At 47.4% G+C, this 12,982-nt stretch overlaps 3 protein-coding genes across 8 annotated transcripts in view; 2 read left to right on the top strand and 1 right to left on the bottom strand.

Annotated features, from left to right (window-relative positions):
• Positions 1–3,082, bottom strand: part of DUS2 (dihydrouridine synthase 2) — a 34,933-nt gene extending 31,851 nt beyond the window's left edge. For 3 of the 6 annotated variants that reach the window (XM_036231449.1, XM_036231451.1, XM_036231452.1), the window contains exon 1: positions 2,834–2,951. The gene's annotated coding sequence lies outside the window, so the exon portion shown is untranslated. Of the gene's footprint in view, positions 1–2,825; positions 2,952–3,019 lie in introns of those variants that run through there. The other 3 variants (XM_016164301.2, XM_036231450.1, XM_036231448.1) reach the window with 3 other exon arrangements.
• On the top strand, positions 2,960–4,810 carry DDX28 (DEAD-box helicase 28). The gene has a single exon (XM_016164286.2). The coding sequence runs from the start codon at positions 2,982–2,984 to the stop codon at positions 4,602–4,604; it is 1,623 nt and encodes a 540-aa protein (XP_016019772.2). The 5' UTR covers positions 2,960–2,981; the 3' UTR covers positions 4,605–4,810.
• Positions 4,811–4,981: 171 nt separating this feature from the next.
• On the top strand, positions 4,982–9,545 carry DPEP2NB (DPEP2 neighbor). The gene is made up of 2 exons (XM_016164313.2): positions 4,982–7,529; positions 8,654–9,545. Exons 1-2 carry the CDS (start codon positions 7,463–7,465, stop codon positions 8,965–8,967), a joined length of 381 nt encoding a protein of 126 aa, XP_016019799.2. The 5' UTR covers positions 4,982–7,462; the 3' UTR covers positions 8,968–9,545.
• Positions 9,546–12,982: the final 3,437 nt, after the last annotated feature.

Here is a 12,982-nt window from a genome sequence, read left to right on the forward strand (position 1 = left end):
AATGGCTTCCCACTGAGTTTAGGATAAATTCTAACCCTTCCAATGGCCCACAAAGCCCTGCATGACCTGTCCCTGCCCACCTAGCCAGGCTTGCCTTGAGCCTCTCTCCCCCTCACTCTCCACTCTGGCCACCCTGGCATTCTTTTAAAGTCTCCCACACCAAGATGTCTGATGCCCTGGGGCCTGTGCACTTGCAGCTCTCTGTCTGAAACGCTCTGCCTGACGAAGGTCCTCTTGACCTTGAATGCCCCCTCTTTGTAGGTGCTTCCCTACCAGACAACCTAACTTCAGGTCCCTAGTCACATGCTCTCACACCTTGTGTTTCCTATAGCTCAGTTACAATCTATGTGTCCACACTTATTTGTGTGGTCTCTCGTTCAACCCCAAGTTCCTCCTCTAGACCACCAGGACTACAAACTCCACAAGGATAGGAGCATGGCTGCTCAGTTCACCACCAGGTTTCTAGCACTGAACCCAGTACCTGGCCCTTAGCAGTCGCCCTGTAAGGTGTGACTGAACACTCCCCTCTGTGGTGGCTGGGAGGACCTCTTACAGAGCGGTCGGTCTGGTACCTCCACCTGGCACAGTAGCAGCAGTGCCTGACAGGCCTTTCCTTCAAGGAGGCTCCTCTCAGAGAAGCTAAGCAGCCCCAACCGTTCACCAGTCACTGTCACAACCACTTACTCAGCTCTGAGGTCACACCCAGATCAAGATTTTAGTCACACACTCTCAACCTCTTATATCATTTCTTAAAGGCTAGTCTCCTCTATGACATTTTGATGACTCCAAATTCCTTTCTAGGTAACTTTAACTTCAGCTGCGTGGACACAACATCCCATTACTTATGAGGGTTTTGGATTGAACATAACACTCTTCGGGGAAAGCAATGAATGGAAAAACTTTACCAGTCCCTTCCATGTCAATTTTCCCAGAGGCTATACCTTCCTTTAAAAGCAATTTCTTTAAAATACAAATTTAGAGTTAAAATACAAATCAATCAGAATTAAATACTGAGTTATCCTATTTCCCCTTCAAAACATGAGTAAATGAAAAAAAAACTAAAATGACTCATTTATTTTTAAGAGAAAGAGGCTATGGCTATATAGTATATCATTGTTAAGATTCTGTACTCTGGAATGATAGACCCACACTAGAATCCCAATTCTGCCCCTGGGCAGATTAAATAACCTAGTCGAGGCTCAGCTTCTCCCTCTGGAATACAAGACTCCAACAGAACCTGTGTCAGGTAGGATGCTGTGAAGAGTAAATTCCATGATGCACGATAGTTCTTGGCACACAGTAAGGGCTTAAAAACGTAAACTGCTTTCATTATCAGTCTTTTACACTTTCCCAGTTGTGCCTTCTAGAATGGTACATACCATGGCACATCTCATCTTTTTTCCATCTGGCACATTCCCCAAATACATAAGGACAGTTTTGTTCTCCCTAAACTATTCTGCAGCTTTATGGCCTTGAGTCACTCTTTCTTATGTTTATGATTTTCAGGAGTCCCAAACTTCATGATCTCAAGGGCATGACAAGCATGGTATCAGTGTGCCTGCTACACAGTCTGGAAGTGGGGCAGGGCCAGAACAAGAGTTTGGCAAATGAGCCTATCTCAAGTGAGAGTACATGTAACCTTAGCCTCTCTTCAGTCCTCATCCTCTATCCAAGGTTTCTCAACAGCAAACTATTGAAATTTTTGACCACATAATTCTTTTTTTGTGGGGGGTTGTCCTGTGCATTGTACGATGTTTATCAGCATCCCTGGCCTCTCTACCCACTAGATGCCAGTAGCACCTCAACCCCAGCTGTGACAACTAAAAATATCTCCAGTCATTGTCAAATGTCCCAGGAGGACAGGTGGGGACAAAATGAATGACTATTCATTATCACTACTCAAAACTCTCTCCTCTGCTGGTTTAACTCACCAGAAAATTTACTCGGGTATCAAAATAGTATTAGAAATTTTAAAAAGTACTTAGCTTTTTAATGGTATTTGACAAAACTAAAACACTTTCTCCATAGGTTAACAATCTCCCATTCACCTTGTCTTCAGCCCCAGGCACTGGGAACTACAGAAAAAATCTGACACCCATTTTCCAGATCTATTCAAGAAGTATGAATAGTGTAGGGTTTTTCTGCAACCTGGACATCTGAATTCACACAAAATATTCTACCCAACCAGGGCTATCTGAGACAAGTCACACACATATCTGATCACTCTGTAGGGTAGCAGGACCCTCCTCACTACTATTCAAGTATTTTTAGTGTCTGACTGGGAACCCAGAGGAGATGAGTGATGGCAAAATTGGTGGTTCATGATGAGAACCTGGGTGTAGTGACAATGGAGTGGAGAGTGGAACTCAAATGAAGGAAAAATGTTAGAAGAGATAGTCAGCTTAAAATAAAGTCTAAAGATATTAACAGAGAGAATAGCTGAAGTCTACCAGGTTGCCCTCTGGGCTCTCAGGTGGGCGGGGGTGAGATGGATGAGCCTAGATCTAAGACATTTGGCCCTTGCCTCGGCCCTCAGGCCTGACCATTCATTCAGACCTTGAGCAGGAACCACATCTGGGGAAATATCGCGGCACCCTCGGAGTTTACAGGGGGAGACCAGCACTGAATAAGCCATCACAGGGAAGGTGAGAGTGACAAAGGGGAATTGCAGGAATCGGACACCCAGTCGCCAGAAGCCCTCCGCCCTCCTGATGCCTAAAGCCAGGGCCCCCTCGCCGCGTATCGCCGGACCCCGGTCCTGTCTCCATTGCGCGACCTTCCCCAAGGTTGGCGCGGGTCTGGACGTCGCCAACCCTCGTTCGGACCTACAAACCTCACCGCTGCTGAACTCTCAGATTCTCCCTCCTTCCCTGCAGTTCGCCAACTCCGCGTGCCTTGCTGAGCCGCGCCAGCCACCGTCTGCGGGCCTTGGCGCGCCCGTGACGTCACTGTCGTGCGCCTCTCCACCACCCAGGAGAAACATGGCTCTAGCACGGTCGCCTCAGCTGCTAATACTCACGGCTCGGTTTCTTCTGGTGCCTCGACGGGACCTTGCGGTTAGCGGTCCCAGTGAGCCCCTACCCGTGGTGCGCATCCCACGGGCTCTACAGCGGCGGCAGGAACAGCGGCAGAATGGACGGCGGAGCGCCCCGCGGCCGGCGATCGTGCGACCTGGCCGGCTGCTGATCTCAGCGCGGCGGCCAGAGTTGAACCAGCCAGCGCGCCTCACGCTGGCTCGTTGGGAGAACGCGCCACTCGCTTCGCGTGGCTGGAAGAATCGGCGCTCCCGCTGGGACCACTTCTCCATTGAGCGCGCACAGCACGAGGCACCAGCGCTGCGGAACCTCTCATCCAAGAGCAGCTTCGCCGACCTAGGTCTGGAGCCCCGCGTTCTGCGCGTACTGCAGGAGATCGCTCCCGAAGTCGTTCGGCCCACGACCGTGCAGTCGAGTACCATCCCCCCACTACTTCGCGGCCGCCACATCCTTTGCGCCGCGGAAACAGGCAGTGGCAAGACTCTGAGCTACCTACTACCTCTGCTTCAACGGCTCTTGGGTCGGCCAAGCCTGTATTCTGGCAGTATCCCTGCTCCGCGAGGCCTGGTCCTTGTGCCTTCGCGAGAATTAGCCGAACAGGTGAGGGCCGTGGCCCAGCCCTTAGGCAGCTCCTTGGGAATCCAGGTACGGCAGTTATGGGGAGGCCGTGGCATGAGTAGGATCAGGCTGCAACTGTCCAAACAACCTCCAGCAGATATACTAGTGGCCACTCCGGGGGCTCTGTGGAAGTCTCTGAAACGTCAACTGATCAGCCTGAATCAGCTCTCCTTCTTGGTGTTGGATGAGGCAGACACACTGTTGGATGAAAGTTTCCTGGAATTCGTGGACTACATCTTGGGGAAGAGCCATATAGCAGAAGGGCCAGATGAATTAAAAGACCCCTTCAATCCCAAAGCTCAGTTGGCACTTGTGGGGGCCACATTTCCTGAAGGTGTAGGCCAGCTGCTGAGTAAAGTCGCCACCTCAGACTCTCTAACCACTATCACCAGCTCCAAGCTCCACTGTATCATGCCTCATGTCAAACAGACATTTATGAGGCTGAAGGGAGCAGAGAAGGTAGCTGAGTTGGTGCAGATCCTCAAGCAACATGACAGAGCACATAGGACTGGCCCCTCAGGAACTGTTCTGGTGTTCTGTAATAGCTCCAGCACTGTGAACTGGCTGGGATATATTCTGGATGACCACAAAATCCAGCACCTAAGGCTGCAGGGACAAATGCCAGCCTCAATGAGGGCAGGTATCTTCCAGAGCTTTCAGAAGGGCTCCGAAGACATACTTCTTTGCACAGACATAGCCTCTCGGGGCCTGGACAGTACCCATGTGGAGCTAGTTGTCAATTATGATTTTCCCCTTACCCTGCAAGACTATATCCACAGAGCAGGGAGAGTGGGCCGTGTGGGGAGTGAGGTGCCAGGCACCGTCATCAGCTTTGTTACCCATCCCTGGGATGTGAGCCTGGTTCAGAAGATTGAGTTGGCAGCTCGCCGGAAGAGAAGCCTTCCAGGGCTAGGGACCTCAGTGAAAGAAACGTTGCCCCAGCTGGCTTAAATGTGCCATAATAGGGATCTTTCCATGTGTGCTGGGTGGGTGAACACACTTGTCAGCTGCCCGATCACCTCCCCGAAGGTCCAGAAAGCTGCTATTTGGCTTTGAAAGGTAAGCTACTGGCCAACATTGGAGAGTGAGCTACTGAGCATGGCTCTCTGTAGTCTTTTACATGACTTGTGAAAAATAAAGTGGATTTTGGCAATGTATTATGTCATGATTTCTAACAATAAATGATGTTTTTATGGGTCTCCCCTAATAAAAGTTACCACAGGGGCAGAAGTCATTGAATTCTGAGAAAACTCACGCTCCAAATTGCCATACTTACAACAAAGGCTCTTTCAATTGATATTTTAGTTTGTAAGCATTTAGATTTTATTTCCTGCCCCCAAAACATCTGTTAAGCCCCCCACAAGAAGGGAAAGGGGATGTGACTAGCAGTAGAGAGAAATTTTCTTTACCAACAATGCCCATTGCAAGCTTGGCCACTCCTGGTGAAATCTTTGGGAAATACTGGCAGAAGAGTGAAAGGCAGACTGACACAGAAGTATTGTTTGGTGTGCATTCCAGGAAAAAAGGTCTCTGCCTTCTGTCCTATCTCTTGGTGGCAGAGGAAAAAGAAAGAGGATTAAACTGTTTACAAAACTGCAGAATAAGCCTATAGCCTCTTCTCACTATCTCCAAGTTGCCAGTCTATGCAACATTATATAATCTTTGCTTCAAGTAATGAATAGTTGAGAGGCAAATATAATACTCCACAAAACAACTTAAAAATACTTGCCCCCACTGAAAAGGTTATTTCCAGAGAACAAATAGGCCCAGGATAACCTTTGCCAAAAGATAATATTGTGCTAAATGTACAATTATAGCCCTCTTTTCCATATGAAGAAACTGAGGCTCACTAATAAAAACTTGCTCAGAATCACAGTAAGTTGTGCAAAATTTGGTCTTTGTTCTTCATCACCATGCTAGCTTTTCTCAAGTGTGATGCAGGCATAGAATAATTGTACATCTCTGTTTTCCTTGAATATTCCTTGTTTACATATATGCTGCCATAGTTTTTTCTGTTGCTCACTTTGACTCTCATAAACGACCCAGTTTAGAAAATAATTGAGTCACTATCAATGGACCATTCACAGAACTGCCCAGGAAGCTTGTTAAAAGTGCAAATTCCTGAGCCGCACTCTAAATCTGGATGTCTTCTGAGGGTTGGCCCAAGAATTCGTGTACAATTATTTTCAAATTGTTTTGCGGAATGCCCAAGTGAATCTCAAGCCCTCTTAAGTTGATAAACCTTTGGCTATGCTATTCGCCTTCCCCAGAGACCAAAATAGGTCCTGAGAAGGTACCAGTACCTTCATCAACTAATCTGGAGCCTTGGAGAGTCTGAGTGGTCTCGTGTTAGCCCACCTGCTAGGAAAAACCTCCAGAGCCCTCACCTTTACATTTTAGCTTTTACCACTCCTCAAAAGTAGTCTGCTCTAATTAGGCCTGACTTCATCTGTCCTAACATTCACTATTCCAATTCAAGCAATTTAGAAGTGAGAGAAGATGCCATAGTTCTCCGCCGGGGTTACCCAACCTCAAATAGTAAGTAGCCTTGGCAGTCTACCTTCTGGGCACATCCCCTCTGCAACAACCCCAGTAAACAAATGTCCCATCTTTGCTTCTTAAAGGTTGGTGACAGGGAACCCCCTCTTAAAGGAGGTTATCTCTCATTGCTAGGAAACTGTTGGCCACACCATATCAAAGGGTGACCCAATTATGGTCTCTTCCTATAGCCCTGATCTTGCTATAGGCGGAGTTGTCTATTTCCTCCTCTGAGTAATCTTACTAACACCTCTTCACAGTGGTGACTATGTTTTTCACTTGGGCTGCTGCTGTGCCCACGTCTCCTCCTCCCATGATGCTGGGATTGTCATTATTTGCCTTTTAGAGGGAGGGATGACTGTAATGATTGGGTTGTCATTTTGTACTATGTCATTTTGTTATGAATTTGTTTTGAATTTCATATTAAAGTAGACCCATCATTTTCATTGTGTGAAGTCATTCCGGACCCTCATTTTGCTTGGAGCACCTTTAACATCTCTCCTAGTGTCACTTTGAAATGTAATGAGCTTGTCCTTATATTCCTATCAACTGTAAATATAGAGCCCAAACATGAAGCTCTATCACTGAGCAGAGCACCTCTCCACTACCTGCATGAGCTTGAATAGGCCCCTTCACCTCTTGGTTTTTTGAGTCCTCAGTTCTAAAAATGTCAGGGTTCTATGAATTTACATTTGAGGCAGGACAAGGTCAAGAAGAGCTAGCCTTTGCATCTCTTCTTCCTAATTGTAATGTCTTCCCTCTTCTCTCCATGGGTCCAAATTTCACTTGTTCTTCAGGCCCACTGCCAAGGAGTCTTCCCTGATTCCCCAGTTCACACAAATCTATGCCTAATTGTTGAATACTTAGGGTGTCATACAACTTAGCTATCTCTTAGGTTAATCTTGCCTCTCAAACTAATCTCAGAATGTGGGTTTCCCTTGCTCTCCTGTGGTCCCTGGGGCTGTGCCAACCCACAAGTATGTTCCACAGGGAGTGGCTTCTTGTCTAGGGCATAGGTGGGGAGGGCCAGGTGTGAGGACCCAGGCAGGGTGCCTCTCTGCCTCTGCCTTGCTGTTCACAAAACCCCATGAGCCCAACGCCTGCCCTTCAGGTCACAGATTCTTTATATGACCTCACTGGGTAGTGATGACCTCACAGGCCTTCTCACAGTTTCCATGGCAGAGTAACTACCCAAACATGGTACTCTAGAGGGAACTTCCCTACCAGTTCTCTACCAGATACCAATCTGTTTGGTTGCCTGAGAGAGAGAGATGTCTGACCGGATCTTCTATATTCACTCTAACTTGTCCTCTGTCCCCTGGGAGTGCAGCACAGCAGGTAGGCCTATGGTGGGCATCCATACAAGAGGCACTGATGTACATAGAACCTCACCTGGCAGCCACATGTTTCTTTTGGGCTAGCCCACCACACAGAACTTCCCTAGCTGTAAGTAATACCAGTGGCCTGGGGCCCCCTCAGGGATCCACAGTGTTTCTGCTCACTGCTGAGGACAAGTACAGTGTCATCCTTTGGCGAGTGTTCAGAAAGTTTCTAATCTTTATAAATAGCCTTCCCCTTTGTGCTGCAAGATGCTTCCATTCAGACCTTTTACTAATTGGTCTCTTAGCAAAACTCAAGTGCATTTTTATTGGCAAATGACAAATGGGGAAGTTTGAGGAAGAACTACTGAGGGCCACTCATGAACCTCACATTCAAACTTAGGCATCTTACTGTGTCGTCATGTAGACATCCACATGGATCCCCTCAGACACATCCTAGACTGAACTACTGAGTACTGGGGAAAAGGGTAATATAACATCGATGGGAAAAACAAAAAAGCCAAGGGGAGTAATGAAATGGTACTGAGACTGGAGTGCTGAGGAAATGGTGTCCCAGAGGGTTGGGTTGGTGTGAGCCTAGACTTGGTACCCAGAATCTGGCTCCGAACCTCCTGGTCACTCTGCCTCAATATTCAGCCTTTTTCTAATCAAGATAAAAGTATCAGAAGGCTAGAGTTTCAATGTGATTGAAACAGGCAGTATGAATGGGTCCCAACAGGAACTGCCAAGGTGGGAAGGGTTCTTAACTGATTTATATTAGATTCTTTTTTTCCAAAACTTGAAAAACATTTCCATTAAAGGCTCAGAAGTAACAGACCTTAAGGAAACATTTCTCTGTTGTAGGAGAGATGGAGGGGATCCTGATTGCAATTATTTTGCGGTTGTTTTCTCTAGAAATGGGGGACAGATACTCTGGTCTCCTGCTGCTGCCATAGGCCCCACAGAATTGCTTTTGCAGCCAACATCCTTTCTCTAGAGAACTCACAGAGGTAATGGGCAAGACTGTGTTTTGGATGCCGAGCAGATTAGAAGGCTTTGGCCAGAAACTGGGAGAGACGAGAGGGGAGGTCCCAGCAGGATGATCTACAGCAGAATGACAATAAGTTCTGATTTTCTTTCCAGCAGCAGTGGCTCCCACTTTTCCTCCTACACCTGGTCACTACCATGTCCTCTACCGAGGGTGTGGAGAAACCCAGGTGGGCTGGCATGGGGAGACATACTGCCTGGTTGGTGGTTACCGGGCCTATGGGGATGCTCCTGTGGCCACCTCAGCAAAAGTGGAAGCGGAGAAGCCAGTCCCCAGCCGGGCTTCCAAGAGACGTCGAGCTCTAGCAGAGTCGAACAAAGACCTAGATTGCTCCAGCCTCAAAATGCAGCAAATGCAGCAATTGCAGCATAGTAGCAGGAGGCTTACCCCACAGAAGCTTACTGGCTAAGGCACTTTGTAGAAAGGACAAACGTCAAACTGCCTAAGACAGATAATGCCTCTTCCTACAGTTACCTCTGCTGCCCACCCCTGGAGATCAGAACCTGAGCAATTCTGTCTAAGCCTTCCTTAGCCAGGAGCCTCCTTCCATACTAAAAGCCATGGTCAAGGAGCCTCAGAAACAGGTTTGAAATGAGAAGCTGCTCTGAACATGCCAGGGCTGAAGCTAGCCTAGAAGAAAACCTGCTCAATCCTCAAGAGTCCCTTCTTGGGCAGAAGAAAGAAAAGTCTGCACTCTATGAGCCAAGTAGGATCCAGGAGCAGAGCCGGTACAGAGTGGCCTTAGCAGGGGCCCAGTCTACCAGATGGGCTTCTGCCCTGAGTGATTGCCAGCGGCCACCAACACAAACCAAAGGAGCTGGGCTTCTTGAAACTGAAAGAAGCAACCTGTGGCTACACAGGAATTCTCCCGCCTGGGGTCTCAAGAGGTAGAATAGAGAGACCCAGGAAGATCTTCTCCCTGCAGTAGGAACAGGGTAGAGAGAGTCAAGCAGCACCTGCCTGTTGAAGCTCACATGCTCCTTTATTCCCAGCCTTTCTGGCCCCAGTAGGGCCTCTTACTGCTCAATAAAATGATTTTCTGTAACAGTGTTTGACCTGAAATCCTGTCCAAGGCCAGGTCCCAAACCTCCCTCTTCCCTTGAAGTATATTCCCAAGTGGAGTGCTTGGTCCCATAAGACCTTCTGCCTCCAGAAAGAACCCTTGGGTGCAGCTTCTAGGTGGCTCTTGCAATGACACCTGTGCAAATTGGGGCAGGACACAGGCAAGTTCTTTAAGAAATTCAGACTGATGTGCAGTGTGTGTGTGTGTGTGTGTGTGTGTGTGTGTGTGTGTGTGTGCAGAGAAAGGCAAGACTAAGAATATGCCGTTCCATCTATCAATCCACACATCCATCTATCCATTTATTCAACAAATATTTATTGAGCACCCGTGCATGTTATTTGAGATATTTGGGTGAATGGGATGATTGAAGCCCCTCTCCCCAAGGCAGCACAAACTGAAGGAAGATACAAAAGAATATAATTCCAGGTAATTATGATTGCTATAAAGAAAAGTAAAATAGCATTAAAGGATAGAGTGATGAGGGGATGCTAGGTTACACAAGTAGTCTGGGAAGTCTTCTTTGAGGAGGTAACATTTCATTGGAGACGTGAGCGGCTGGAGGAAGAGTATTCCTGGAGGAGGAAACGGCAAGTGCGAACACCGTGAGGTAGGAGCGAAGCCAGCCTATTCTAGGACTAGCAGAAAGGCCAGTGTGGCCAAGGAGGAAAGAGAAAAGAAAGGAGTGATGAGAGAAGTAGGCATGGGCCAGACCGTAGTGGGCCTTGTCAGCTGTGGTGAGGAGTGTGGATCTTCTTTTCAATTACAGTTGACATTCAATATTACATTAGTTTCAGATGAGGAGTATGGATCTTAAGTGTGATAGGAAGCCTTGGGCTGGGTTAGAACAGGGTAGTGAAGTGATCTGATCTAAGATGATAGATAGATCACTCTGACTGCTGTGTGCCGTGGCAGTGAGATACTGGCTATTACTAATAGAACGTCCCAGCAGTTAAGGAGACAGTTGGTCCTGGGGAGTGGGGGTGGGGGACTATCAGCAGAGAGGAAAGAGCACAGTGTTTGGGCCCGTGTGTCAGGCCCACCTGCCTCAGCTGCCTAGAACAGAAGGGGGCACGGTCAGCATCCTGTAGCCCTCAGACCCAGGTGAAGCCACCCACCCCTGTGTGTCCTCAGGGGCCACAGCAGCAAGACTGTTGTTACCAGTCCCCTGATACACTCCCTCAAGGTCAGAGAAGGTCCTGATAAGAAGTTTCCCTAACCTGGGTTAGGGGAAGGAGAGACAGGCCCTGTGGGGAGTCCCAGAAGATTCCCACAGTGAATCTCAGTTACACAAAAGAGAGCTAATGCCTCCTCCTGCAGTGACCCCCCACACACACCGACCCCACTTCCCAGCACTGCAGAACCTTAGGATTTTATCTCTGATACTTGGTGTGACTGAGGCTGACTGTATGGTTCCTGGCAGAGTCAAATGGGTTGGTAATTTCCAAACATGAGGCAAATTGACTCACCTGGGAAAAATCAGAAACTCCCGACCCCTCCCCAAAGCACCCACACTAGTTCTACCAAATTCATTTTTATAGTGGGGTCCGTATATAAGTGATATCGTGGTATTTGTCTTTCTCTGTCTGACATATCACTTAGCATAATGCCCTCAAGATTCATCCAAGTTGTCACAAAGGCAAGATTTACTAATTCTTTATGGCTGAAGAATATTCCATTGTGTATATAATCCACATCTTTATCCATTCATTCATCAATGACACTTAAGTTGTTTTTATATCTTGGCTATTGTAAATAACGCTGCATTGAACATGGGCGTGGTGAGGAGTGTGGATCTTCCCAGTAGTGTTTTTGTTTTCTTCAAATGAAAATCCCGAGGTGGAGATGTTGGATCATGTGGTAGTTCTATTTTCAATTTTTGAGGAACCTCCATACTATTTTCATGGTGGCTGTACCAATTTACCATCCTACCAACAGTGCACAAAACTTTTTTTTCACAGCCTCACCAAAACTTGTCAGTCTTGTTTTGTTTTTATAACAGGAGTGAGGCGATATCTCCTTGTTGTTTTGATTTCCATTTTCCTGATGATTAGTGATGTTGAGCACCCTTTTGTTTAACTTTGACCATCTGTCTGTCTTTGGAAAAATGTCAATTCAGATCCTCTGTCATGATCAAACTTTTTAAAAGAGCTCTTTTAGAAATGCAGACTTAAATATGGATGATATAGTGTCCGTAGCAGGGGATGAGTAAGGTATAAATGAAACAAGATGAGTCATCAGTTGATAATTGTTGAAGTTGGGTGATGGGTACATAGGAGTTCAGTACTCTTCTCTCTACTTTTTTACATGTTTGAACATTTCCCTAATAAGTTAAAAGAAATAAAAATAAAAGCTTCTCAGTGCAGCCTGATGTTCAGCCAGACTTGGATTCGGTGAAGGCTCAGGTAGTCAGCTTCACAGGGTAAACTAGCTTGCGGGAGCCATGGAAACCAGACAGAGGAAGGCAGGCTTCCTGCAGAAAAACAGGAAGCACAGAGGGTTCTGGAGCAGGGTATGCAGTACACAGCTTGTTTGTTACGGAAGATGGGTCTGATAGGCCTCAGAGATGAGCAGGCTAGGTTGAGCAAAAACATAGCAAGTCTGAACTTGAGGTTAAATGAGAAATCACATACACTACGGAGTAAATGTTTAGTCAGGGCCGCTCCTCATTCCTGGTGCCCCCACAGCCCACACTTCTATGTGTTTATGCCAGTATGTCTGATAGATTATTGAAGACTTGTTCACACCCCAGCAAAGAGCCAACACCAGTGGATGATCAGTAAAGGATATCTGGACAAACAAATGGATGTAAGGGATTCGAAGCTTCTCCTAGTAAGAGATGGAGAAGTTGGAAGTTGAGGAGTCCAAGGAATCCCTATCTGATTTGGCCTAAAGGGCATCACTGCCTGCCCAGCAGCTGGTCTCCCTACACCTGTCTCCCCATTCAGCCAGGTTCAAGGAGAATTCTGTCCCAGGGCCAGTGGGCTACTCTATCTCTCACTGCTGGCTTCCCCAGATGGCTTCCTTATGTCCCATGAACCCTCACTGAAGACAGTTCTAGTCCAGCCCAACCCTGGCAAGCCTGGCAGTGGTCAACAGGAGGTGAGGGAGCATATGCAGAAGTAGACAGTGCAGAACTTACCAAGTGGTCAGCAGTCATTTTCCAAAGCTCTGTCCCCTTCAGGGCCTGAAGCACCCTCAGAGGAGCCAAAAGAGACAAAGACTCTGGGTGGGTCTGGTGTGTGGTCCCAGAGAGCCCCAGAAAACAGAAAGCTAAAACATTCCTCCTCCACAGACTCTAAATCCTACTGTCCTGAATTCCCAAATTCAGGAATTCCCCTGCCCAGTGTTCTGGATCTGGATT

The sequence above is a fragment of the Rousettus aegyptiacus genome, unplaced genomic scaffold, assembly GCF_014176215.1.
Source record: "Rousettus aegyptiacus isolate mRouAeg1 unplaced genomic scaffold, mRouAeg1.p scaffold_m13_p_14, whole genome shotgun sequence".
Taxonomy (NCBI): Eukaryota; Metazoa; Chordata; class Mammalia; order Chiroptera; family Pteropodidae; genus Rousettus; species Rousettus aegyptiacus.